The following is a 26,079-nucleotide window of genomic DNA, read 5'->3' as shown; positions in this document are numbered from 1 at the left end:
TATCCTGCAACATTTGAAAATGTCCTTTTAAGTCAGTTCAGTCCTGATGTTAGAACATAGGAATGGACAATTTTCATTCACTATCAAAGCACCTGTTTGCCTTAAAGATGCGGTTTATCCTTTTTTAAATCTACAGTTCTCTTGTCATATGCATCTTTCATGCTGGGGAACTATTTTTGCTTTCTACTACAGGACAGATGAATTATGATAATTTAAAAAAAAAAAAAAAAAAAACCTTTTCAGCAGAGAATTTATTCTCCCTTTCAGTCTAGCTAGACTAAAGCATTTGGCCTAAAGAATAAACCTATAACTGGCGGGGAGGGAAATAAGGGTGGCTTGTGTTTAACCACTAGATGTCACTGCTGTTTCACAAATCTGAAGTATAGTATGTTATGTTACAATAGATTCTACTGTAACAATCCTTAGTTTTAAATGTACTGGATATTGATCTATTTCTGGCAGTCTTTGTCCAAGATAGCTAACTAAAAACCCCTTCTGGGAGGAAAGGGCAAGGGGACATCAGAAGTCACCAGGAGAACAGTTGAGGGGAGAATTCCAAGGCTATCTCAGGCAAATGAAACAAATGATCACACCTGGGACACACCCAATTTTGCAAGGGTATACTAGGAACAGGAGCATCTAACTTTCAACATTTCCTACAAAGTTCTGGAGATACTCTTTGGCAAATAAAGCTGGGAAACTTAGTGCCTTGAGCCTTGTGAAACTGGCTGGGGAGTGACCCTGAATTGACATGAAATAAGGCACGTTCAGTAGTTTTTTCCCTCACCTTAAGCTGGTCTCCATAATATTTTTTATCATTATTTCTATTTATAAAAGACATGCTTTCCCAGTAGCATCCCCTGCTGATGACCCACGTGGGAGTCAGTGTGATGCCACAGGATGGAATTTCTGGTTGTTTTTAGTTGCCTTTTAAAAAAAAAAAAAAAAAAAAATCTAGGAAACAAGCACAAAATTAAATATATAATTAAAACAACTTTAAGGGTATAGAAAAATAGTATGTGATCTTGTAATTATACTCTATCCTAATGCGTACACACAAGGGGCCAAATTTAAGGTTACACAAGCAAACTTAATTCTGGCATTTCTTTACTTTTGAGTGCTTGACTTTGCAGCCTTAATCTCTTAATTTAGGGATGTGTTCTGTGTATAATTATATCCCTACTGTCTTGCTCCAACAATTGTGCATGCTTTGGTGATAACACATTCAGCATTTTGGTGCAATTAGTGTTTGTGTGTTTTTATGGGCACAGAATAGTTTTGAATATATTCACTGTCCGGAATTCCTGTTTGTAAGGATGATTGCCGGATGTCTGGCCTTGAAGTGGAGAATCTGAACTGGGTAGATGCTTGAGTACCATCAGGGATATGGTAATCAACATGGGATAAGAAGCAACTTGTTTGCTAGCAACACCCAGCTGATCAGGGCAATAAATATCAGCTTAAACCTCCTAATTGAAAGCCCTAACTATAATCTTTAAAAGGATACATCTTGTGCATCAGGTATCAAATCTCCTGGTGAAAACTGATCTACAGTTTTATCTGTAAGGCCTGGTCTACACTGGGGGTGGGGGGGGGGTCGATCTAAGATACGCAGCTTCAGCTACGAGAATAGCGTAGCTGAAGTTGACGTATCTTAGATCGACTTAGAATCACTTACTCCGTGTCCTCACGGCGCGGGACCGACGGCCGCTGCTCCCCTGTCGACTCCACTTCCGCCTCTCACCGAGCTGGAGTTCCAGAGTCCCCGACAGAGCGATTGGGGATCGATCACTACCGGTTGATCCAGCGGGTAGTGTAGACGTACCCTAAGTGTCCGTGAGGTGTCTCTGGATTGGGCCTCAGTGTCCGCACACCTTCCCCCTCAAGGGGAAGAATACTATACTGAATATTTATTTCTTCATCCCTCAGCACTAGTCAAGACACTGAACTGAGGAGGAGGACTGTTGGTGAAAATCTGTGTGCCTCACCTCACAAAGAAGAGCCAGTGAAGTCAGAAAACATAGAAGAGGACGATGAGAACATGATGACAACTTGGAAGCCATTTCTAGTGAATATCTGCATGTTCACTGTCCTCACAGCAGGAGCTTACCTCTGTTACAGGGTATGTTTTCATTGATGGACATGTCAGCAAGATAGAGTATGCAGAGAACAACAACAATTTGACCAGTGTGTAATCCGCTTCTATGAAAGAAATCTATTTGAGGCATCTGAGCCTTGTCTCAGTGGAAATATACCTTAGGTTGAAAGGCTGGAACTTTTGGTTAGGGCTTAAAGAGAGAATTGATGCACTAGGGTTTAATTTAGCCCTGTGGTCCCAAGAACATAATATTCTAATCTCAGGGCCTTAAAATATTCAGGAGTAAGCAGAGAAAATGCCAAATAAGTCTTTTTTTTTCTTTTCTTTTTTTTATTTTTTATGGAATAATAGAATTACAACACATTGTTGTTTTTAGCCTTTTTTAAAAGCCAGTTCTTTTTCTTTGTGTTACTTCAGAAAGAAACTAGGCACAAGTGAAACTTGCTTGTACTCTCCAAGTGTTGTAACCAAATACATGATTTATATTATTACTGAGTTCCCAAAAAGAGAGAGAATCCACATATCTGAAGAATGTAAACTTTTTGGAAGGGGGAGGGCTCTTTTTGTCTCACTTCATCTATTAAAGACTGAGTTGTGGGCAGTGCCTGTGGTATTGATGCATTTAATCATGGCATAACTGTTCTTAACTAGCTTCTTGTTTTACATATCTTTATAAAAACAGGCTTCTGCATTTGCTCAGGGTATCCCAACATGTCAAACATTGTTTAAGAGGGAAAAATTGTATTTCCCCATTGACTTTTTTTGTTGCACTCTACTTGCACCTATGCCTACTTACATTGTACCAATCTCTGTAAAGTTGTTTTTACCTTTATATTCTGGGATGTGGGGGAGGAGGGAAGCAGGAAGGGAAATTCAACCAAAACCTGTCCACCAGCATTTTACAGCTATTCAGCTGGCGTTTAGAAGGACCAGTTTTTAAACTTCATCATTTGGAATGTAAAAATGCAGTTTCACTCTAAATCTGCCTTGTAAGGAGTGATGTGCTTTGTGCACAAACCAGAGGGAGGAGGAGCGTACTCAAGGGTGATGTGAGAAATGATATATTGAAATGCTTTCCAAATCCAGAGCAATTAATGCCATGGCAGCTTCCTTAACAAACTTAAAAGATCAACAGAAGACATGTTGGTCTTTGAACATACCAGTTGGCTTATCATGATGCAAGCGATTGTGTAATCTTCTTCTTTTTTTTTTTTTTTTTTTAAAGTAAAGATTTCAATATTGACTTTAGTTTGGTTTGAAATTATGTTAAATGATTACTGGGGTAGAGGGGCATAAGTGCCTGAGGCCTTGCAGCTCTGCAGATGTGGGTGTTCCTATCCTAGCTCAAAGTGAGAAAAGCTGGGTGGTGTAGAGTAAAAACTAGGACAAAACAACGGTGACACAACTTGGCTCAGTTGGTTGTGCCTACTCAAGAGAGGCCTAGGACTTGAATAGTGTTAGGAGTGCATTAGCGGAGCTGTGACTGGAAGCTTGCATTGCACTAAACCTAATTCTCATCAATGCTGTTAGTCTTTTCCTTTCAGGAGTACGAAATTCATACATTTTAAACAATAATAGAGAAAATCTTTGCTCATAGGGCAGAGATTGGAAGCAAATTCGCTACTTAAAGCGGTAGTGGTTATAACTAAACCATGATGACTAATCTGAAAGTGTTACTAATCAGTGCTTTTTAAATGCATTCTAGTTGTATAGCACTTAACCACCGTTCTCAGTGTAAACATCTTTATGGAGTATATTGTGTAACAGTCCTTTCACTCCATATTTATTTTTTTCAAAGCTGCCAGTAGCTCCTGCTCTTTCCTTAAACCCATAAGGTGTTGACTTGGGGTGGAAGGGTTGTTTTTATTTGTTTTGGGGTTTTTTAACTGTTAAGCTTGCATCAAGGGCTTCTCAAAAGTACAATAATAAATAAATCCTCAGGTAGTACTGGGAATTAAAATTTTACCTGTGAGACTGTTGGTCAGACCAGTACTTGAAAGGGGGAATATTGTAAGCAGTCAGTATTTAGTATATTATTGGAAACATGAAAAATTGAGTATAGAAAATGATATAATATATAATGGATCATTTGTGTATTTAAGATACAGTATGTGATTGCTTTGTCTCCATTATTCTCTCCATCATCTGGTAGAATATTATTGTAGGGCAACATTTGTACCCCCTTTGTATTAGAATGCATGTAAAGTCTTTTAGTGTCCTGATTAAATACCATGTGCTTGAAAGATGAAAAAACTTATACTTCTGCTTACTGATGTGCCCAGATAATATTTGCATGATCTGATCATTTAAGTGGCTGTGGTTCAAAGGATGTTGCTGAAAGTGTCTTCATTCAGCGATACATTGATTTGGTGTTTATCAGGTAACATGTACTTGCCTAATATTTGGCACGATTTTCTATTGAATTTCTGCATACTCAGTGTAACCCACCAGTTGTTTAGCATAGTTCATTTCAGCTGAGTAAGTATAATACAAACATTCCAAAGTGTGTATTAAGCCATATTCACACCTCACCTCCAGTCAATTTTGGCAACAAATATCTCAACAATTTCAGAATGACTTGCTATGCTGCCTTCAGAAACTTGCACTTGGGGAAACTCTGCTTTTGGAAAGGTCACCAATAAAGCAAGGTTTCAAGTGAGTGTTTTGTGCCATTGAGCCCTAATTGATCTCTAGAAACAGACTGGTGAGATAAACGAGTGGCCCATAAACAGAATGGGACTTGCTGTATTTCTCTCTTTGGACAAATGTAAACGTTGGGGTTGATGAAAGCGTAGCATCCCTCCTTAGACTCCACAGTTGTACTTTAGTTGCAACCTTTTCCACAAAGAAAAACTTAGAAACATTTTGCTATACAGAGAGAGAGAGAGAGAGCCACTCTAGCTAACATGCCCCTTTCTCCCAGCGAACTTCACTACTTGGCTTTCATCTGTTTAAAGTCAAGGAGGCCTTGTACAGTGGTGGGAACATACAGTGGAATGCTCTGTAAGCCGTGAGGTGTGTGTATAAGGCTTATGATGCTAAACTGTAAGCATTTTGTTTTGATGTCCTGTATATGTCTGTAGTAGTTTGGGTGTGTGTATATACAGTAGTGTTTCAAAGTGGGTGTATTGATTAACCTGTTCTTGGAAAAATGGACAAATATCCATGTTAAAATTGTTAGAAAATTAGCTGCTCTGCTATATGCCTTAAGCAAATATTTACTCATCAGGTCTGTCTTTTTTACAGATTGCCATAGAATAAACTTTTTTAAAAAAATATAAAAAAAAAAAATACAAAACAAAAGCTAAATGTTTTGGTATAATACATTTTCAGGTATCTTGTCTTTTGTGTAAGGCGCTGCAACGACCTCACAGTTTTCAGTAACTGTACAGTTTTTCAATTTCCCAGACAACTTTTCAGTTCTCATTTTAGTTGCAACAATAAAATTTTTTTAAAGAATGGATGTGTGAGTCTTTCCACTTCCTGTTTTATCATGGAGGTAGAGATGATTTAGTCACTAACAAATTTAGACCTTTGGGTTATCAACAGGATTTCACCTCCTACTGATTATTTTGTGATTTCTCACATTAATAGAAAATGTTAAGAATATTTCCACTGGTGCAGAAAACTTGCTTTCAGATCAATAACTAGCTGTCTGCTATAAAATAAAATGCATTTTCACTACACATCGGCTTGCTCATAGATGTTCAACTGAGTTTAAATATGTAGTGTTTGGGTCATATCAGTAAACTCTATGGTGTGCAACCTGCAACATTAAATATCTCTAAAGCACTGTAATTGTTTCTACAACAGTTTACCAGCTGTGGATTGATTTGCTAAATTTGTTCTTCAGGATGGGACTACACGCTACAGCAGTCTGTACAACAAGGATTGCTGCAGATGTAAATATGACATCTCCAGGTACTCTGGGTGCTTTGAGACTTTTTAATGAGACAAGCTTCAGGCCTTTTGATTACCCTTAAATCAGCATCTGTTATTAGAGTGGTGGTTGTACACACTCCTTTGCTCTGTATTTGAATATAATTTAAAGCTGCCTGGAGATGCCATTCCCAGTAACTCCTTAAAACTACGTGTGAGAAACACCAGTGTCAAAGACTATGCAGTCACACTAGTGTAATTGCATAAAGCCGAGCTCAGACTGCAGCTTGGATCAGCTTCGTTCTTGTGCTGTAATCCTCTCTCACTTTTAAACATAAGCTATTCCTTGTTCTCTTGTAAGGATGAAGTTATAATATATGCACATATTACAACTGTGTGCATGCTCTCTGCTTGTAAATGTCTGCAAATTAAGTGGAGCCCTGTGTACTGCTGAGGGAGAGCTCTCCTGTTTTATGTTGGGAGTGGAACAGTAACCCAAGGATGCTTTTCAAGCCACCGTGTCTCCCCACTAACATCCCTGTTTTACTTGAGAGCACAAAGTTTCAGCCTGACTTTGAATGCCAGACCTATGTTCTGTTTATTTCCCCCAAAAGAGCCAGAGCAGGTGTTATATAGCCTTAGGAAATATTTTTGCTCTCTGATTTCAATGACTGTCAAGTTTGAAATGAGCTGAGAATGCTTCCAAAGTAACTAAACAAAAATTTCAGAAGCAGTGACCATAGAACTAGATGTGTGATAAATCCTCCCCCATATTTCAGCTGTGGTTTTTCACTGGTTTTGCTCTGAGGAATGTGTTAACTAATGGTTGCCCCCATAATGTTTTCAGCACACACTGTTTGCAAAAAGGCAAGTATTTAATGTTTTATTTAAAATTTTAGAAAACTGTATGTAAACCAACATAGAAATAAATACTGAATAGAAAAGTACAAAGCACAATATACTGTATAATATATACATAAAGACCAAGACTGTTCAAGTATTGTGCCTCACGTAAGGTTCCTAAACCCATATTTGAATACTCAGATTGGGTGATCTTATTCTCAAGAGCTGAGCATTCATCTGTTTCTGTTGAAAATCAGGCCACTTCTGGGTGCCCAAGTATGGATTAAGGAGCCTGACTTCTGGTACCTTTTTTTTTAACCTTAGGCTAAGATTAAATGAGTAAGTGTATAAATTAAAAACTATACAGACTAACACGGCTGCTACTCTGAAACCAATTAAAAACTTGACACTTCCGCCTGGATCTGTCCATATACAACTCAGTTTTGTACACTTACTCCATAAATGTGAAGGATAGGCATGTTCTGAATTAAAGTAAACAAGTCAGGCTGAAGAAACATTGCCTCAATAGTTTCCCTCTATCTACGCTTACACTGTTTTCAGATTAGAATTAATTTCAACCATCTCTTGCTTGAAGCACTGAAATCCCCATTTGTTTACTGCACATTTTTACGTTCTTCCAGAAACCAATGAACTTTTGAGCTCTTACTCAAATTTACAAGAAAGCACAGACCAGCTTAGAAATGATGTTTTAAAGTGCATGGCAGCTGCTATGACTTCTGACAGAACAAGTGCTGGTTTATAACTTCAATACCTGCTGATACTGGAGCTAGCTTGTACTAGTTTTCTGCAGATCTAGCATACATTGACTAATTGTATACAAGTATTCTGGCTCATTAGTGACACTCTCCACATCCACACTGTCTTGTATTCATAAAATCAAAACTCCAAGGGCTGTAGGAAAACTACATTTAGGACCAGCTCCTTTCATACCAAGTGAGGAGCTGACCCTTCTTTAGCACAAACTACTTCAAAACAAAGGGGAGAACACTTTGGGAGGATAACAAGCAGGCCCAGTGACATCAGTTCAGAGTTCCTACATGTGAAGCAGAAAGGAAACATCCACCTCTTCCCACTAAGCTTTATTTCTGCTCATGTTCTCTGCAGTAAGATAGGGCTACACTTTACCTTTGCTCCCTTCCCATGCATGAATCCCCAAACCAACTGCAAAGAGTTGAGTTTTTTTGTTCGGGCTTGGAGGGGGGGGGGGGGGGGGAGAGGGAGAGAATGAGTTTGTGAAGTTGAGTCAGGATTCTTAATGAAAACAAACCCATTACTAAATCTCCTGTCAAGACTTACCCTTTGCCTCCTGTTTTGGGCACTGCAGACTGAGTTGTTTCAAGGTTTATTGTGCTCCCTGGTGAGGACAGCCTGAGAGGGGCTGATGGATTTACTCTAGCACCACCTAGTGATACTTCATGATTTTAGCTCGGTGTCAAGCATTCTGATCCAACTGCTGAATGATTTTTTAGTCCTAACCCCCCCACACCCCCCCAATGGAAGAGCTGTCCCACATGGACCTACTCAATCTTCTGCTAGATACCTACGTGCGCTAACTTAACCACCTAGGGGTAAATGGAAACCAACTCCTGTAGCCACCTGGGCTGTAGCTCAGATTCAGCATTTCATTAGTTAAAATATTGTGATTTCAATTTCAGCTTCTTGATATACAGAGCCTCTCAACTCACAGCAAACTCTGTCCATTTTTTCAAAGGCTAGTCGTCCTTTTTCACCTACAAATAAAGACAGACAAATCAGAGCGAGGACAAGAAATCTGGGAGAAACTCTGAGGTGAGAATCTGTTGCAGTTTCACCATAACTCTGCACTGCCTCTTACGACCTTGTTACAACTTGAGTGTTCAGTCACTCTTGAAAATCACTGCCTGAGTGGGTTTTTTTGGATGCTCTGCTTCAGACACCTTTAAAAGGGACCCTGTTTCCAAAAATGGCTGAGCATCTACCTGCTGAAAATCAGGCCCCTTTAAGGCAGCAGTTTGGTGTCTCCAGAAAAAAGGCACCCAAAAGCACTAGTCGTTTCAAAAATCTGGCCTGACTGCAGATGACTTTGTACAGGAACATCTTAAAATGAAACAATTCTTGTTATCTTGGGGCAATTGTCTAGTCCCTGGCTACGAATGTAGCAGCACAAGTGAAAGGAAAGCCAATACGTACTATCTATGCCAAAGGTACTTGGAGAGTCTCTTTAATTACTATATATGTGCTCCCATCCTGCCTCACTCAGACAGTAATGGCACAGGATCAGATCCCATCTTTGCCAACCTAATTTCAGTTCCTTGATGGCAGCTGGATCGCAGCTTAATTTCCCTCTCTCTGGAAAATGCAAGTTAGTTAATACACCCCTCTGATATTCTTAGCAATTACTTTCTGAGCCTGACCCCTCCCTCCCTGGGGTCAATCAAGTTTTATACTGCTGTCACTTCATTGAATCAGTCCCTATATGTGCAATTGGCCCCTTTATTTACAACCGTGATGTCCACATTACCTATTTTAAAATCAAATCCTACCTAGATTCAATAAGATTTCACCCTAGTTACCAGTCTGGTTAGACGTTTATGTATACAGCTCCCAGAAGAGAGTACCAAATGCTAATATTTTTATGGCTAACACTAGTATTGACAGCAATGCTTGAATACCTTTAATTTTATGACTTGTTACCTGAAATCATCCTGTTGCTCACTGTCCCTTTACAATGGTTAATAGTTTGTAGAGCACTCCCCCTCAAGCTGTCTTCTGGGCCTGTATATATACAAAGCCTTAGCACATATGTTGCATTAAGATTATTGTAATGTTCCGACAGTGTGTCGTGAAACATCTCTATACCTGTTAGCTCAGCCTTAAACATATTCTTTTGCTGAAGAACACGTTGGTAAAACTTTAGGCCTATTTTGTTTTCTTAATAGCTCATCTGTCACTCTCAGCATCTTTATTTAAAGCTGCAGTAAACATTTACCAAATGACAGTGTTGTTTCCCTGGCAGCGTTCCGTACGTCCTCTGTTTCAGACTGACACAGGCGGGCAATCTGCTCAATGCTTTCTATGGCCTGTGGGGGAGAAGAAAAAACTGCAGCATTGTGTGTTTAATAAGCAGTCTTGATCATTTCTCTCAGAGTTTTCCCACCATAACACTAAGGTACTATCTGTTACATAAATACGCAGACATGCACCAGCTGTTCAACTGCTCTCTCTTCTTGTATCTCAATTCTAATATGATTGTGCTCCCTTCCCTTCCCTTCCCCCCCATCCCCTGAATTGGCTGTAGATTGGTTTACTTAGCATGAGCAGAGGTTTGCCGCCACCTAGCCTCGTCTCAAAGGATTAAAGTTTTGAAGATACAGGACGTGATTCACCCATGCATTACACCAGTATTGTACCTGCAGTTTCAATGGAGTTATACTGGCATAAAACTGAAGTAATGCAATAGTGAACCAGGCCCAAAGAGCATTGAGTCAGTAAAGTTATCACATGGGTGCAGACACAAAGGACCCAAGACTGCTTTCTAACAGTCATTCCTAAAAAGTCAGAGTTAGTGGCTTGGTCTATCTTATAACTGCATTTCCTTATAAAAAAAGAGTTGTGCTGACAGTAATTGCTTATGTGCAAACTAACTGGTTATAAATGTTAGTGGAAGGATTTGACTCCCATCTCTGCAGGAAAAGTTCTGCTAATTTGTGTTGGAGTCTGCTGGTAACTTAAGACAGACAGTGGACAGATTTTTTTAAAAAACAAGAGAGCCTCTAGCATGCTGGGATTGTAGATGAGCAGTTACTCTCAAAACAGGATTAGAAATTTATTCAATAAATCAGTCAATCTTAAAGCAAGAGCACAAACTATATTCTGAGTTTGGGTCCAGTGTTAGTACCTTGCTAGAAGCTAAAATGTCTCCCCAATCAGAACTTGTTTTCCAACCCCACTGCTGTCCCTATTGACAGGGAAGCAGTAACTAAGACGGCTCATTGTGGCTACTCTCTGTACTCTAGCTGTTGTCCCAGTTCTAATAGGGTTTAGATAATTATTGCTCTCTTTCCTGGTTGCCTCACGTAGCAGCAAAAACAGTTTGGAGCTAAAGAAAACCCCCGTTTCATGTACTGTATATAAGGTAATTTAAAGAAAAATCTGAACAATGCCTACCAGAAAAAATTAAGATGAACCTTTGGCCATACAGCTGGACACAGCCCCACACAATAAAAATCCAGTTACTCGGTCAACCACACTTACTCTGAGGTTTTTGAGAGCCAGACATGCCGCTTGCTGTATTTTTGCATCACACTCAGCTAAAATATCCGTGTAAAAAAGCAGAGCCTAGAAAATAAGATTGAGTGATTGGTTACCCTACAAATAACTCCTCACGTGTTCTGAATGCCAAGAGGACTGAGATCCAGCGCTGTTTTACTTATCTGAAACTGATCAAATAACATACAAGAATCATTTCTGATGCTGAAAGGCAGCAGTCTCTGGGGTGGAATATGGCAGGGGGTCAATAGTGCAGGATCGAACCAATCACAGTTTTGATCCTTAACTCACCCTGCACCCACTGGGGTAGCAGATGTTGAGAGCTTCCTCGAAGCAAAGTATAACTCCTTCCCCCCAAAATCCTGCTGCTCTCAGAGAGATCAGATTCCTTGAATTGTAGTATCTCACTCTGAAAACGGGTGAGAAACCATGAAGTGGCCCAATTCAGTTAATACCTTCTCCCTGAAATTCTTATTCATTGCCGCCCGAGAGAGACAGGACGTTGCTGCTTTGCTGACGTGGCGGTTGTCATCGAGCTGCAGAATCCCGAGCAGCCGTAAAGTTTGGGGTAGAGGCTGGAGCTGGCTCAGTCGCTTCCCTTTTAGTTTCTTGATTTTCTTAAGTCGCCCTGGACACTGTAGCTCCTCAATTAGCGTCACTGCAAATGGAAGAATATCAGTTCAGCTATAAATGTGTGCAGTGTCTATGGAGAATTGGTTCTGAGAAGTCCCTTCCAATTTTGTCTCCTGCCTCAGACATGTGCCCCTTATTAACACCACTACTGAGCAAGGCTGTCTCTTAGAAAAAATACTTTGAGGTACATGACTAGGCAAGAGGTGAGCTGCAAGTACTGCTAGTCTGCACAAAACATGCTCCTTTTACCATTCTCTTATCCTCCCTTCTTCCCTCAATTTGTCCTTTTCATCTCCTCATAAACCTAGCTTGTAAACTCTCTGAGGCTGGGGCTATGTTTTTACAATATGTATGCACAGTGCCTAGCAAAATGGGGCCCTGGTCCTTGACTGAGGTCCATACGTGCTAAATTAATACAAACATTCGTGAATGCAAAACCTTTTGGAAGAGTAGTAATTTGACTATTACTAAAAAAGAGGGAAAACTGAAAAATGTTAAAACAAGCATCTGTGAAAGATAAGGCTGCACTGGTTAGGAGGAGTGTAAGTGTATCATAGAGAGAGAATAATACGCCTAGTTTTAAAAATAATGCACCACACTGTCCTTTTGAAATCTTACATGAGATAGCAGACAAACTTCCTACGCCTTTGCGTTCACGCACTGAGCAAGCATGAATGGCCCAAAGGAAATGAAACTACCCCAGTATCTGCCACGTTCAGATTTTCAAAGTACTGGATGGACTGGGTTTCAGCATGACAGTAGCGCTCTCAGCAAATGCATATTAGTTACTCCTGGAATCTTAATGCCACTGATCTGTCTCTCATCACTGTCATGACCATGCGATACCGTAAACCATCTACTCTGCTGTGGAACACAGCAGCTTACTGTGCGGCCAGTTTGGCCTCTCCTTATATTGCAGACTTTGAGACCTAAGCCAGACACTTGAGCTAAATATTTGCATCACATCTGTTCCTTTCCTGTCTAGCTATGAAGCCTGATTTTGCCTTTCGTGCTCTAATTAAAACTGCATGGGCATAGTGAGGAGAAAGGATGAAAACAGAGTTGAATTGTATTATGGTAGGGTTGTAGCCTTATTCTTTAAAAAAATATCCCTTTGGGATTGGGAGAGATACAGCCCCATAAGCCATTCCAGCAGCCAACTAGCTAGCCTGAGGGTTATTTGCCTGAGTGCAGTGCCTGGCAGCCTGCCATTACCTTCTTTGCTGAGTTCTGCCAAGTGCTTCTCCAGGTTGGCAACACGCTCTTTCTCCAGGTAGCTGTGAAACTGGAATAAGGTGAGCAGTTCTTCAGGGGGACTCCCAGAGGGGAGTAACCCGCTGCATGTGACGATTTGCTCCAGCAGCCTTCGCAGCACTGAACAGACATGCAGAGAAGAGCAAACAAAGAAGGCCTGCTGAGGGGCAGGACACTTTGCACTCATGCATTTCATTTACAGTTTTAACAAGAAGTTGAAGGCTGGAATTTTCAGAGGAACATAAGGAAGTAAGGGCCTAAATCTCACTAAAATTGAGTAGGAGGCAGGCCCCCACTCTGCTGATAATTCCAGCCGAAGTACAAAACAGAACTCATCCAACACCCACTGAAGCCAAGAGGAGTTACTGTATTGACTTAACAGACTTTGAATCAGGTCTATAGGTGGTAGCAAAGACAATTAAGTATCAGAGGGGTAGCCGTGTTAGTCTGAATCTGTAAAAAGCAACAGAGGGTCCTGTGGCACCTTTAAGACTAACAGAAGTATTGGGAGCATAAGCTTTCATGGGTAAGAACCTCACTTCTTCAGATGCAAGTAATGGAAATTTTCAGAGGCAGGTATAAATCAGTAGGGAGATGACGAGGTTAGTTCAATTAGCTGATTGAACTAAAGCACAGGACCCTCTGTTGCTTTTTAAAGACAATTAAGGCAGCCTGGTTTAAGAAGATTAATGCAGGGCCTCAGGAACTGGCAACCTTTAATTCTAACTCTGCCATCAACTAGCTGTGTGATTCTGAAAGAGCCACTAAACCTTTCTGGGCCTCAGTTTCCCCATCTGTAAAGCAGGGTATAATGATTTTACCATATAAAACAAAGCAGTGCTCTATGCACATGTTTAGAAGCCCTTTGGAAACAATAGGGTTGCATAGGGGAAATTCCTTTGTTTAGAAAGATCATCCTATGGGAATTCCTGGCCATATTGTGCATTCGGTGTTAGGATTGAAATCTAAATGAAAGGGGTCATCCAAAATGTAAGTCCTAATGTCAGATGTTGTTTGTGTCTGTCTTTTAGTCAACTTTTATCAATTTTGTTTTCTCTCTTCTAAAATGGGGGCACTGTGCACGTGGGTGTGCGCGTGAGCACACCCCTTTGCAGCAGAGTCTGTACTGAGCTTTACTTTCAGTGTTTACACATCACCACAAGGCTATTGAGTGACATACAGATACATACGCACAATACGTACATATTTCAATGATAAACTCTTTGGGATATGGATGATGGCCCAGATTCTGGGAGTTAGGCACCTAAATACCTTTGAAGATCTGAGCCTATGTCTGCCTCATGTTTGTACAGCACCTAGCGAAACAGAGCTCTCATCCCAACAGGGGCCTCTGGGCACCATTGCCACTACACGAAATAATAGGAACTCCATGTTGACTTTCTGAGATGTGTGTAACACAGAAGATAGAACACAGCACAGCATTCATAATTATCTTAGCAATTAAATGCCTGCAATTTTGTATTGTAAACTCTTTGGTATATCAGATAAAAGGGAGGGATTTTCAAGAGTGCCCAAGCGAGTCAGGTTTCTAACTCCCATAGACTCCTAACCCCCTTAGGTGATTTGGTAAATCCCACCCAAAATTATTACAAAACATAACGCTAACAGTCCACAATGTCATGGGAGAGAAGTAATGCCTCATCAAGCCGCGTGTGGAGAGTGCCATGGTCATTTTATAGTATAAGTAATAAATCAAGGGGCTGGAGTCTGAATTTTAAATACAGTTTACCAAGAACAAGTTCTATGTCATTTTAAAAAACCTACAGGGACAACCTTAAACTCCGTGTACGAATAAAATCAGGTGCCTTATCTTCTAGTAATTGACTGGTACCTGCTTCTAGATGTCCTGGATATTTCTCCTTCACTTTGAACATTAATATGTATTTCAGAGGATTCTGGAATTTTTCTGCTGAACAGAACAAGATATTTCCTGGGTCTGTGAATTCACTCCAGATTTTCAGACACTGCTTCTGCTTTTTCACCTTATGAATAACTGTAGAATAAAGTTTTACAAAAGTCAGCAAGTGAGCTGGAGTGCATTTTAAATGAGACATGAGACACCAGATGGGATGTCTAACAAATGTATGAATGTCATTTTTATTTACATTCCATAGATGGATTTCTTTACAACTGAATTGTGTTGCCAATTTATTAAAGACTCATTGAGGACCTGAGCCAAAGCCCACTAAAGCCAATGGGAGTCTTTCAATAAACTTCAATGGGCTTTGGATTGGGCTCTACGCTGTCATACCAGTGTGTAAGTGAGACGTCTACCATGCTCCTAGTTCTGCCTTTGCAGGGACATAAACTGTGCTCTACTAGGGATTCCCCTTCTCTAGCATCCCAAATTATATCTCATTGGACCACACTCAACCTATTAGGATTGCAGACAGCCTATCAGGGTCATGTGTTAGGAACAAAGACCTACAATCATAAGATCACCAGGCCTAGCTCCATGTGCTAGAGGGCAAGTAAAAAAGCCCCTGCTCCTCTTCCCTGGGAGCGAATTCCTTCTCAAATCCAAATGTGGAGCCTAATCCTACAATCCTTGCTCAGGCAAAATTCCCCTGGGTTTCTATCGGAGTTTTTCTGAGTCAGGCCTGCAGATCATCACAATAAAAACCTGCATAGTTCAGTATCTAAATAATCTCATTTGTGTTGCTATGTCACTCCCTCCCTTTTGCTAGGGAGGGATAATGTTGGTGTCCAAGGGCCAGATTTTTAAAGGCATTTAGGCACCTAAAAATACAAATATGCACCTAGTGGGGTTTTCAAAACACCATGGGATTGAAAGCAATGGGAGTGAGGAAACACCCTGTTTTGAAAATCCTACTGGACATGTATCTGCATGTTTAGGTGCCTAAACTGGCCCCAAATAATTACCCATTTTCCTTGAAGCCAAAGATTAGGATTTTCAAAAGTGCTCACTGTTGGCTTAACGCTGCTCCCCCTGGATTCAGGGGGAGTTTTATCATCCATTTCAAGGGGAGTTGAGTTAAGTCAGTGTTGAGCACTTTTGAAAATCCTTCAAATGCAAAATTCAAAACACTTATGGCCCCCTGCGTATGGGGTGGGGAAAGCCCCTTTACATGAAATACACAAGCTCTGTGGTTTACTTGGTTCATACAGGGTCAAGTTAATTATTGCCTGGGGCAGAAATTCTAAAAACCCTTTCCTTTCTAACCAAGAAAGATCTGAGCCCCAGCTGTTAGGGTTTATAACCTACCCATAAAAGCTGCTTTGACTGGGAATTTATTTTAAAGCCTTCAGAATCAATCCCTGATTTGCCAAATGAGGTGAGAGCCATGTTACCTGAGCCTCTCTGGTCTCCTACATATGCCTTGGCATCACATCCACATTACTCACCCTCTTCAACAGAGGTGAAGCTCCCAACTTCCAGAACACAGAGCTCTGAGACAGTTTCCAGCACTTGTTTCTGCCGTGACACTTCTTCCAAAAGGCTCTCCTGGACAATTCGGGCTATGTTTGGCGAAACCAGTTTCTGAAATAAAGTGTACTTTTCCTCAGTGACTGAGACGAAAGCATTGAGCAAACTCAAGAAGTGCTGAACCCCCTGACTTTCAGAGCTCAACTCTCCAACAGCCAGTGGGGAAGACAACTGCCTCTCACAGAAATCCACTTTTCGCATTGTGTCTTGGATGGGCAGAGGATGCGATGGAAATAGGAGACAGACTTGTTGAAAATCTCTGGGTAAGGATAAAAGGTGTAAAAAACAAGAGTGATGTCATAGTAGGATCTACTACAGACCATCTAACCAGGAAGAAGAGGTGCATGAGGCTTTTTTAAAACAACTAACAAAATCATCCAAAGCACAGGATTTGGTGGCGATGGGGGACTTCAACTACCCAGACATCTGTTGGGAAAATAACACAGCAGGGCACAGATTATCCAGCAAGTTCTTGGAATGTACTGGAGACAATTCTTTTATTTCAGAAGGTGAAGAAAGCTACTAGGGGAGAGGCTGTTCTAGATTTGATTCTGGTTGAGAATTTGAAAGTGGAAGGCAGTGTAGGTGAAAGTGATCATGAAATGGTAGAGTTCATGATTCTAAGGAATGGTAGGAGGGAAAACAGCACAATAAAGGTAATGGATTTCAAGAAGGCAGACTTTAGCAAACTCAGGGAGTTGGTAGGTAAGCTCCCATGGGAAAAACAGTTCAAGAGAGTTGACAGTTTTTCAAAGAGACATTATTAAGGGCACAAAAGGGAACTATTCCATTGCATAGGAAAAGATAGAAAGTATGGCAAGAGACCACCCTGGCTTAACCAGGAGACCTATAATGATCTGAAACTCAAAAAAAGAGTCCTACCAAAAGTGGAAACTAGGTCAAATTAAAAAGGATGAATATAAACAAATAACACAAATATGTAGAGACCAAATTAGAAAGGCCAAGACACAAAACGAGATTAAACTAGCTAGAGACATAGAGGGTAACAAGAAAACATCCTACAAATACATTAGAAGCAAGAGAAAGACCACGGAGGAAGGGGGAACAATAACAGAAAATGTGGAAATGGCAGAAGTGCTAAATGATCTTTTTGTTTCAGTTTTCATCAAAAAGGTTAGTAGCAATTGGACATCTAACATAGTGAATGCTGAGGTAGGACGAGAGGCTAAAATAGGGAAAAAACAAGCTAAAAATTACTTAGACAAGTTAGATGTCTTCAAGTCACCAGGACCTGATGCAATGCCTCTTAGAATACTCAAGGAGCTGACTGAACTATTAGTGATTATCTTCAAAAAGTCATGGAAAACGGGAGAAATTCCAGAGGACTGGAAAAGGGCAAATACAGTGCCAATCTATAAAAAGGGAAATAAGGACAACCCAGAGAATTGCAGACTAGTTAGCTTTACTTCAGTTCCTGGAAAGATAATGGAGCAAATAATTAGTGAACACCTAGAAGATAGTAAGATGATAAGTAACAGTCAGCATGGATTTGTCGAGAAGAAGTTGTGTCAAACCAACCTAATAGCTTTCTTTGACAGGGTAACAAGCCTCATGGATGGGGGGAAAGCGGTAGATGTGGTATATCTTGACTTTAGTAAGGCTTTTTAAACTGTCTCTCATTACCTCCTCATAAACAAACTAGGGAAATATAACCTAGATGGAGCTACTACAAGATGGATGCATAACTGGTTGGAAAACCGTTCCCAGAGAGTAATCATCAGTAGATCACAGTAAAGCTGGAAGAGCATATTAAGTGGGGTCTCGCAGGAATCAGTTCTGGGTCTGGGTCTGTTCAAAACCTTCATCAGTGATTTAGAGAATGGCTTAGAAAGTACACTTATAAAGTTTGCGGACGATACCAAGCTGGGAGGGGTTGCAAGTCCTTTGGAGGATAGATTAAAATTCAAAATGATCTGGACAAACTAGAGAAATTGTCTGTAGTAAATAGGATGAAATTCAATAAGGACAAATGCAAAGTACTCCACTTAGGAAGACACGATCAGTTGCACACATACAAAGTGGGAAATGGCTGCCTAGGAAGGAGTACTGCGGAAAGGGATTTACGGTGTCATAGTGGATCACGAGCTAAATGAGAGTCAACAGTGTAACACCATTGAAAAAAAACAAACATCATTCTGGGATGTATTAGCAGGAGTGTTGTAAGCAGGACATGAGAAGCAATTCTTCTGCTCTACTCCATACTGATTAGGCCTCAACTGGAGTATTGTGTCCAGTTCTGGGCACCACATTTCAGGAAAGATGTGGACAAATTGGAGAAAGTCCAGAGAGGAACAAAAAAAAAAATGATTAAAGATTGAAAAAACTGGGTTTGTTTAGTCTGGAAAAGAGAAGACTGAGCGGGGACATTTTTACCTACTTGAAAAATGTTATCGATTGTTACAAGGAAGAGGGAGAAAAATTGTTCTCCTTAACCTCTGCGGATAGGACAAGAAGCAGTGGGCTTAAATTACAGCAAGGGTGGGTTAGGTTTAGGGTGACCATGCATCCTGTCCTGGCCGTCCTGACTTTTTTGGCAAAACTGGGCATTTGTTTGGTTTGCTCTTGCCAACTGATCATCATTTGGCAAGAGCAAACCAGACAAATGCCCAGTTTTGCCAAAAAAGCAGGGTGTGACCCCTAGCGGGGGTGGACATGCTGGGGGGCAAGCGGCAATGCCAGCCCCGTGCGGGAGGAAGGGTTCAGGAGAGCAGCTCAGGCCGGGCCAGTCCCACATGGGTGGATGGCAGGGGGGCTTGGGCCGCCCCATGCATGAGGGGAGAGGAGGGCCTCGGGCCGGCCCCAGGGAGTGTCCCATTTTTCCTTTGGGAAAATATTGTCACCCTAGTTAGGCTGGACATTAGGAAAACTACTTAACTGTCAGGGTGGTTAAGCACTGGAATAAATTGCCTAGGGAAGTTGTGGAATCTCCATCATTGGAGATTTTTAAGAGCAGGTTAGACAAACACCTGTCAGGGATGGTCTAGATAATACTTAGTCCTGCCATGAGTGCAGGGGACTGGACTAGATGACCTCTCAAGGGTCCCTTCCAGTCCTACGAGTCTATGATTACATTTTGCATCTCTCCCTGAACGGGAAAGTCTTCTCTTCCCATCTGAAACAGTTATAAACATTACACGGTTCAGTAGATGCCCGAGGTTGATGTACTGTACTGATGTGTGGAGTAACCCTTGTACAATGCCTTTTGGGCTTCAGGGCCTGATCCTAGCTGATGCTGAGCACCCACTACTCCTAGTGAAATGAATAGGGATTGTGGCTGTTCAGCACCGATGAGTCCCAGGGGTGTTCTAGAGCAGAGGTTCTCAGCCTTTTTTTTTCCAAGACCCCCCCCAACATGCTATAAAAACTCCATGGCCCAGCCGTGTCACAACTGGTTTTCTGCATATAAAAGCCAGAGTCAGTGTTAAGGGGTAGCAAGCAAGGTAATTGCCTGGGGGCCACATGCCACAGGGGCCCCCACGAAGCTACATTGCTCAGGCTTCAACTTCAGCCCTGGGTGGGACTTCAGCTTTCTGCCCTGGGCTCCAGCGAGTCTAATGCTGGCCCTGCTTGGAGGGCCCCCTGAAACCTGCTTGAGGCCCCCTAGGGGGCCCTGGACCCCTGGTTGAGAACAACTGTTCTAGAGAAATCATCATAACTTACCCTGGATAGTGGCTATTTTACTCCAGTGATACCAAATTTTCTCTCTGAAAAATTGGTCATTTGCCAATCAATATGTAGTTCAATCCAAACCGGTCCTACTTCATTCATAGCCAGCTCATCATGCATAAGTTCTCTGAGTGCAGAGCTACTAATTCCTACCCCAGCAAAAAAGGTCCGGTTTCGCAGAAGAAGTGCATGCCCACCTGATTTCCCTTTGCATAGGTCTGTGCATTGCAGTTTGAAAATCTGGCCTGCTCAAGTGATCTGCCTTTCCATTCTCAGTCATTCCATTTTATAACATAACCTCATAAATCACCAGCTCTGTCTTTGCTTGGTGGTTATAAATGATGGCCCAGATCCTCAGCTATGGCCATGGAGTGCACAGTTCAACTCAGGAATGGGGGAAAAGATGGGTGTTGCACTCCCTGATCCTCCACCAACTGAGTGAGGGGCTGGTTTCCAGCATAAATCAGGGTAGCCTGAAGGCTGCCCTAAACTATTCCAGCTGCCCTTGGATGTGAGAGGCAAATAGAGCAGCAAGTGCTGGGGCAGAAGTATGTCCCAGCCATTCTAGCTTTCCCTCCAACCATGTCCCCTTCACCATCAGCCAGAGAAGAAGGGTCTGCATAGAAACTGTTACTCCCACACTATGCTACCAGAGAATCCTGTGCTGGGGGGATTCTCATATGGCTGGCTATGCCAGCTTTGTGCCCGTTGTACAAGGCAAAGTGCCTGCACAGCATCCCAGGATCTGAGCCAGTATCAATCCACTGCAAAGGGATTAATCCATACGTCATTCCTTACCTGCAAGAGAGCTTTGCACAACTGCAGATGAACTATCAGAAGTTTGTCTAAATCATCATTTCCTGTGGTTAACTCTTTCGTTTCTGTTTTCCTGTCATAGCCCAGTATGTTGTCATTGTAAGTGCTGTTAGAGAAGTTAAGAAAGGGGAACAAGTAGTTAATGTTAACCAGCCATTGTGTGCGGTAAAGCAGAAGGATCTAAAACACCAAGAAAAAAATAAAAGTTGTTTAAAAATCCACAAGGCACTTCCTTCACCCCTATATCTATATCTTCAACAAATGAATGTGAAAGTTTCTCTTCCTGTCTTCTCAATAATAATCCCCAAACTCATCAAAGTGGTCACCACTTTTGACAAATAACTGATGCTCTATAAGAGCAGTAAGCCTGTTAACAATCTGCTCTCTTGATTGTGTGTAAACTTCCGACAAAGGTGAAGATGGGGATTAAATCTCTAATTCTTCTGTCAGGAAGGCAACAGTATGTCAGCTAATCCTGTGACCTCATTTTTGTGAGGTCCACCATCCAAACAAGACACTGCCATCAATAATGTGTATTGACTGGCTGGCCCGTTTGGAACGATGTATTGCAAAAGCAAAATAACACCACCTTGTTCTCTAGCAACTCCAACTCAAGGATGCTCTAGTCTGGTCTATCTGGGGTTACTCAGCACCTCTCAGGATCAGGCCCACAACCCCAAAGGGTAAGAGTGTTATGAGCAAGGGTCACAAATATGAAACAGAACCCAGTAGAAGAGACCTGTGAGCTGCTCCTGTCCTATTCCCTTGCAAAACTGTTCCCCATCATACCCATACATCTGTTTTCTGAAGGCTAGTTTTAAATATCCCAACTATCCCATTCTGCAGCCTAGTAGGAGAAAGGCTTTTCAAGATATTCAGCCTAAATAGTCCCAAATTTCAGTCCATTTATTGCTTGACTGAGCTGTAAGTTTCATAGAATCCTAAACAATTCCTCTCTCTCTTGAGTGTCCACACCCTGGGCACCAACCTCCCCACACCACACAGGCATTGCCTAACTGAGTTCAGTGTATTTACCTCCTAATCTTCCTCTTGTCAATCCCTTCAGCCCCTCAATGGGATGCACTGGTCTGCTCACCTGGTACTGTCTGTCCTTATGCTTCCAAATAAGGAAAGCTCATCAGCACTGCAGTCCGTATTTAAAAAGTCAAAACTTTCCAGCACCATCTCCACCATCAGACTCTCCATGGAGGAATGTTTCTGATGAGACGTCTTCAGCTGTTGACAGACAGGAAATAAACTATTGTTCTTTGCAAGGATCCTGTTCCCCACCAGCAGTTCACCCATACTGATTTACAAATCACCACCTATTCAACCATGGGACAGTTTACTCTCATCAGCTCATCCACAACACACCAGAAAAGCTGATCCTTTCACACATACAAAGCACTTCAGCCATGTCACCCCGATCCTGAAACAGCTTTGCCAATTCATTTCAGGAACTAGTTCAAAAGGTTTATCCAGTTTTAAAATTCTCCTTGGGTTTACTACAACCTCACCAGTGTGGGCGTAAGACCCTTCTTCTCTGCAGCTCCTGTCATTTGGTACAATTTTCCTGTCTTTCTCCTTCTTAAGATCTAGAGCTATCAGTTTTATACTGCCACCTATCACTGTAGTAATAGCAAAGTCCCTACCCCTTCTGGCATTTCTCCCCTTTCTCTGCTTGGGGTAGAAGTTTTGGGAAAGGGGTTGGTTTGGGGGCTGTTTAAGTTTTTTTAATTTTCTTTTAATTTTTCTGAGGGCTAAGGCTTTAGGAGTAGAAAGTGGTGTCAGTGATGTCAGTGTCATTCTTATCTCAGATCTCAGCTGAAATCTTACAGTGTCTTCTCTCTCTTGCCTGCACACAGGGCCCCGTGTATTCCACAGCTGTGGGACTACAAGTGCAATCCACCCTTTGCCACAGAGCTGTGCTCCAGAATCTTTCATGTAAGGGGGGAAAATGTTTCTAGTCTCATATGATTGTGAAGATATCCTTAAACACATGGGTGGCGGGTATAAGAGCTGCTTCCATGGATTGCCATTTGCGGGTTTTTACTTATTATTATGTGCCATGCAGGTTCTGGGGCAGCTGAAGAGGCTGTCTCTGCTATTCAGCTTCCCGGGTTCCTCAGTAATCTTCCTGGACTCCAGAGATAGACAGCTGGGGGAGGTGCACTGCCTTTACCATTCTCCGGCACAGCCCAAGCCGGCCTGGGGCTGCTCGGGCTGCTGGAACTGGCACGGCTGGGACAACTCAGGCTGGACTGGAGCTCGGGGCTGCTTGGGCTGGTCCACGCAGGGCCAGCTCCAGGCACCAGCCCACCAAGTTTGTGCTTGGGGAGGCACCTGGAGGGGGGCGGCGCAGTGCGGCACTCTGGCTCCGGCCGCCGGGGAGAGCGGGGCCACGGCCGGGATTCGCCGCCCTCCCCCCAGCGCTCTGGCCGCCGGGGAGAGTGGAGCCCCAGCCGGGCACTCCGCCCAGGGCTCTGGCCGCCCTCCCCCTCCGGCGCCCTCCCCCTGGCCACCAGGGAGAGCGGAGCCCTGGCCGGGGCTCGCCGCCCTCCCCCCGGGGCTCCGGCCGCCCTCCCACCCGCCTTCCCCTGCCGCGCTGGGGGGGTGGGGCGGCTGGAGGCTTTTTTGCCTGGGGCGGCAAAAAAGCCAGAGCCGGCCCTGGGTCCACGGCTCGGGTAGGGCGACCGGCACGGCTGGGGCAGCCGCCGGAGGTGGGAGTGGGGGGGCCTCAGGGCTCTGCTGAGGGGAGACAGAAAGGGGCCTCATGCGGAAGGGGTGGGGCCAGGGGCTAGCCTTCCCTAAGGGAGTGTCCACCAGCAGCCCATGCTTAAACAGAAACTGAGTTTTAATCTGATTAACTGTCATCTTTCTGAGGGTGCAGAAGGCCTTAAACATTAGCTCTGATGGACTGACCCCATTCATCAAGGGGGTGTTTGCTCTGAAACCTACAGATGACAACATACATGCCCACATTGTCAACAATTTCACTGCTGATTATTTTAGCAGGAAAAAAACCCATGAAATGTGCTTCCTCTAATCCCAGACTGTATCATCAGATGAAGAATTTAATATAAAAATAAAACACTGTGGCTAATATCCTGATTGCCTTATTCATCTTCTTGGATTTTTTTCCCCATTAAAACCTCCATCTAAATGAAATTACTGTGGAATCCCATAGCAGTGTCCCACAATGCAGGGACCTTCCTCCAGTTTGGCTCAGAGAACACAGGGCCTTGATTATACTCTGCTTTCTAATGTCTCCTTCTCTCTGCTATTCACCTCTGCAAAGCATGTTGGGATACAGTGCATGAGAGATGTTATACAGACTGAAATGTTGTTGCCCTTAGCTAGCTCTCTTGACTTCCAGCCATTTCTGAGAAATGCCTGAGCTCTGATGGTCAAACCAATATTTTGGGAATGTGCCACCGAAAATGTTGAAGCCATTGATACTCCCTCATGTGGTTTTGAGCCCTTTAGAATAGTAAGAGGAAAAATGATGAACAGCAAAAACTACAACATATTGCACAAAGGTGAAAATAATACCACACCTTTAATTTGTCCCTGATGCATAAAATTTGGTACTCCAATTCCTCCAATTGGGTTTGCCCTGGATTCTGTGACTTCAGCAAATTTAACACTTCTTGAAGGAGTTTTTCAACTGCTTTGGCGCTTCCGGCTGGTTTTCTGTCATCTTCAGTGTTCCAGCTTTTCCGATCAACAGACAGGACATTTTCTTGTTCCACAGGCTGGTGACTCCAGTGCTGGCCGATGGAATCTCTGCCATCTTTGCTAATGTCCCATGGGCTGGGTGGGCTATTTGGAACTCCATCCATGGAGGGTGTCTCTTTCAGGATATCTAGAGTTGTGTGGTTTGGAGACTTGTGTTGTCTTCCTTCGGCACAGGTGTCCTGTACAAGAACCAATGGCAGGGTCCTGTGGTCTGAAGCTGGAGTCACATTTCTAGTTTCTGTTCCTTTCCGATCCTGGGAGCTGAATGAGTCAGTCTCTGCAGAGCTGTGGTTGTCATTCCTTAGATGTACATCGAAGTCACAGTCAGCCAAGTAGCTCAGTATGCAGGGGGCTCGTGCCTCATCGTTTATGCCACCTTGGTTCATTCGTTGCTGCAAAACAGACTGCAGCAAACAGGTTCAAGTGTAAGTACAAGTACTTGATACAGATGAGATTTATCCAGAGATGGAGAGCCCAGGAAAGACCCTCAGCCCCACATTGCCCCTCTGGAGAGTTTCGGGATGACAGACACAGCTATAATGGCCAAACAGAGAAAACCTCTGAGCCCCATGCAGACCAGAGCAGGAGGACCTGTCGGGGGAAGCCATGCGTGGGCCCAATATTTACATTGATCCAGCAGCCCAAGAGCCTCAGGGAAGAGCAGAAGACAAGCAGAGAATACTCCACATTTAAAGAACTTTAAACTGAATGGTAAAAAAAAACCAGTGTAAGATGCCACTCCCTGTCACATTTTTCATTCCAAAGGGACCCTAACAAATCGGTTCTAACCCCCCTTCAGCCCAATACAATAGGATATTAAATTGGCTGGAAAACGTTTTCATGATTAGTTATTAATAAATACAGCACACTCATTAAATAACTAGACAGCCCCATAACGCCGCTGTTTGCAGAAGACCTATCTACAAGCAATGTTTTGTACTCCCTCCGCTGGCTTGGCAGGAGCACACAAACCTGACTGCCAGGCTGATATGGGAACTTGTCTTGAGGTTAGGGGCGTATACGCACACATGCCTCTGCTACCTATTGCCTGTGCTATGAAGAGGCAGGAGCACACGGAACGAAGCAGCAACATTAAGTGAAAACCCCATTAGAAACACAGGAGATTGTCTGGTCCAACTAAACTGCACTTGGCACTAGACAGGGGATGGGGGGAGAGAAGGGGATGCTTTACACTCCACCTTTAAGCCACCACTGCTCCTGGGATTGGCCAGTTCCCAGTGTAGACTGCTCTAATTTATGCCTGGCTGCACATGGGGAATATTTGGCAGGGAAAAAATTTTTGCATTTCAAGATTCTAAAATGGGATTGAAAACAACAGGGGTTAAATTAAAAAAATAAAACACCCCATAATGATCACCATACCGCCCTGTGA

At 42.7% G+C, this 26,079-nt stretch overlaps 2 protein-coding genes across 4 annotated transcripts in view; one reads left to right on the top strand and one right to left on the bottom strand.

The window, feature by feature from the left end:
- PTPN1 (protein tyrosine phosphatase non-receptor type 1) overlaps positions 1 to 5,561 on the top strand; it is a 59,006-nt gene extending 53,445 nt beyond the window's left edge. The window contains exon 9 of the mRNA XM_054045300.1: positions 1,930 to 5,561. Coding sequence (XP_053901275.1) covers positions 1,930 to 2,137 — 208 coding nt within the window. The 3' untranslated portion in view covers positions 2,138 to 5,561. The remainder of the gene's footprint in view (positions 1 to 1,929) is intronic.
- A 1,272-nt stretch (positions 5,562 to 6,833) lies between these two features.
- RIPOR3 (RIPOR family member 3) overlaps positions 6,834 to 26,079 on the bottom strand; it is a 70,304-nt gene continuing 51,058 nt past the window's right edge. For all 3 annotated transcript variants that reach the window (XM_054045296.1, XM_054045297.1, XM_054045298.1), the window contains exons 13-22: positions 24,506 to 25,090; positions 22,045 to 22,184; positions 20,931 to 21,054; positions 16,364 to 16,499; positions 14,829 to 14,990; positions 12,938 to 13,096; positions 11,545 to 11,747; positions 11,075 to 11,158; positions 9,810 to 9,900; positions 6,834 to 8,571 (exon numbers count right to left, since the gene is read on the bottom strand). In XM_054045296.1, the coding sequence (XP_053901271.1) occupies positions 8,471 to 8,571; positions 9,810 to 9,900; positions 11,075 to 11,158; positions 11,545 to 11,747; positions 12,938 to 13,096; positions 14,829 to 14,990; positions 16,364 to 16,499; positions 20,931 to 21,054; positions 22,045 to 22,184; positions 24,506 to 25,090 (1,785 nt within the window). In that variant the 3' untranslated portion in view covers positions 6,834 to 8,470. The remainder of the gene's footprint in view (positions 8,572 to 9,809; positions 9,901 to 11,074; positions 11,159 to 11,544; positions 11,748 to 12,937; positions 13,097 to 14,828; positions 14,991 to 16,363; positions 16,500 to 20,930; positions 21,055 to 22,044; positions 22,185 to 24,505; positions 25,091 to 26,079) is intronic.

Source organism: Malaclemys terrapin, chromosome 12 (assembly GCF_027887155.1).
Source record: "Malaclemys terrapin pileata isolate rMalTer1 chromosome 12, rMalTer1.hap1, whole genome shotgun sequence".
NCBI classification, from domain to species: domain Eukaryota; kingdom Metazoa; phylum Chordata; order Testudines; family Emydidae; genus Malaclemys; species Malaclemys terrapin.
Note: the sequence above shows the minus strand (reverse complement) of the source record. Positions and strands in the feature narration are given on the sequence as shown.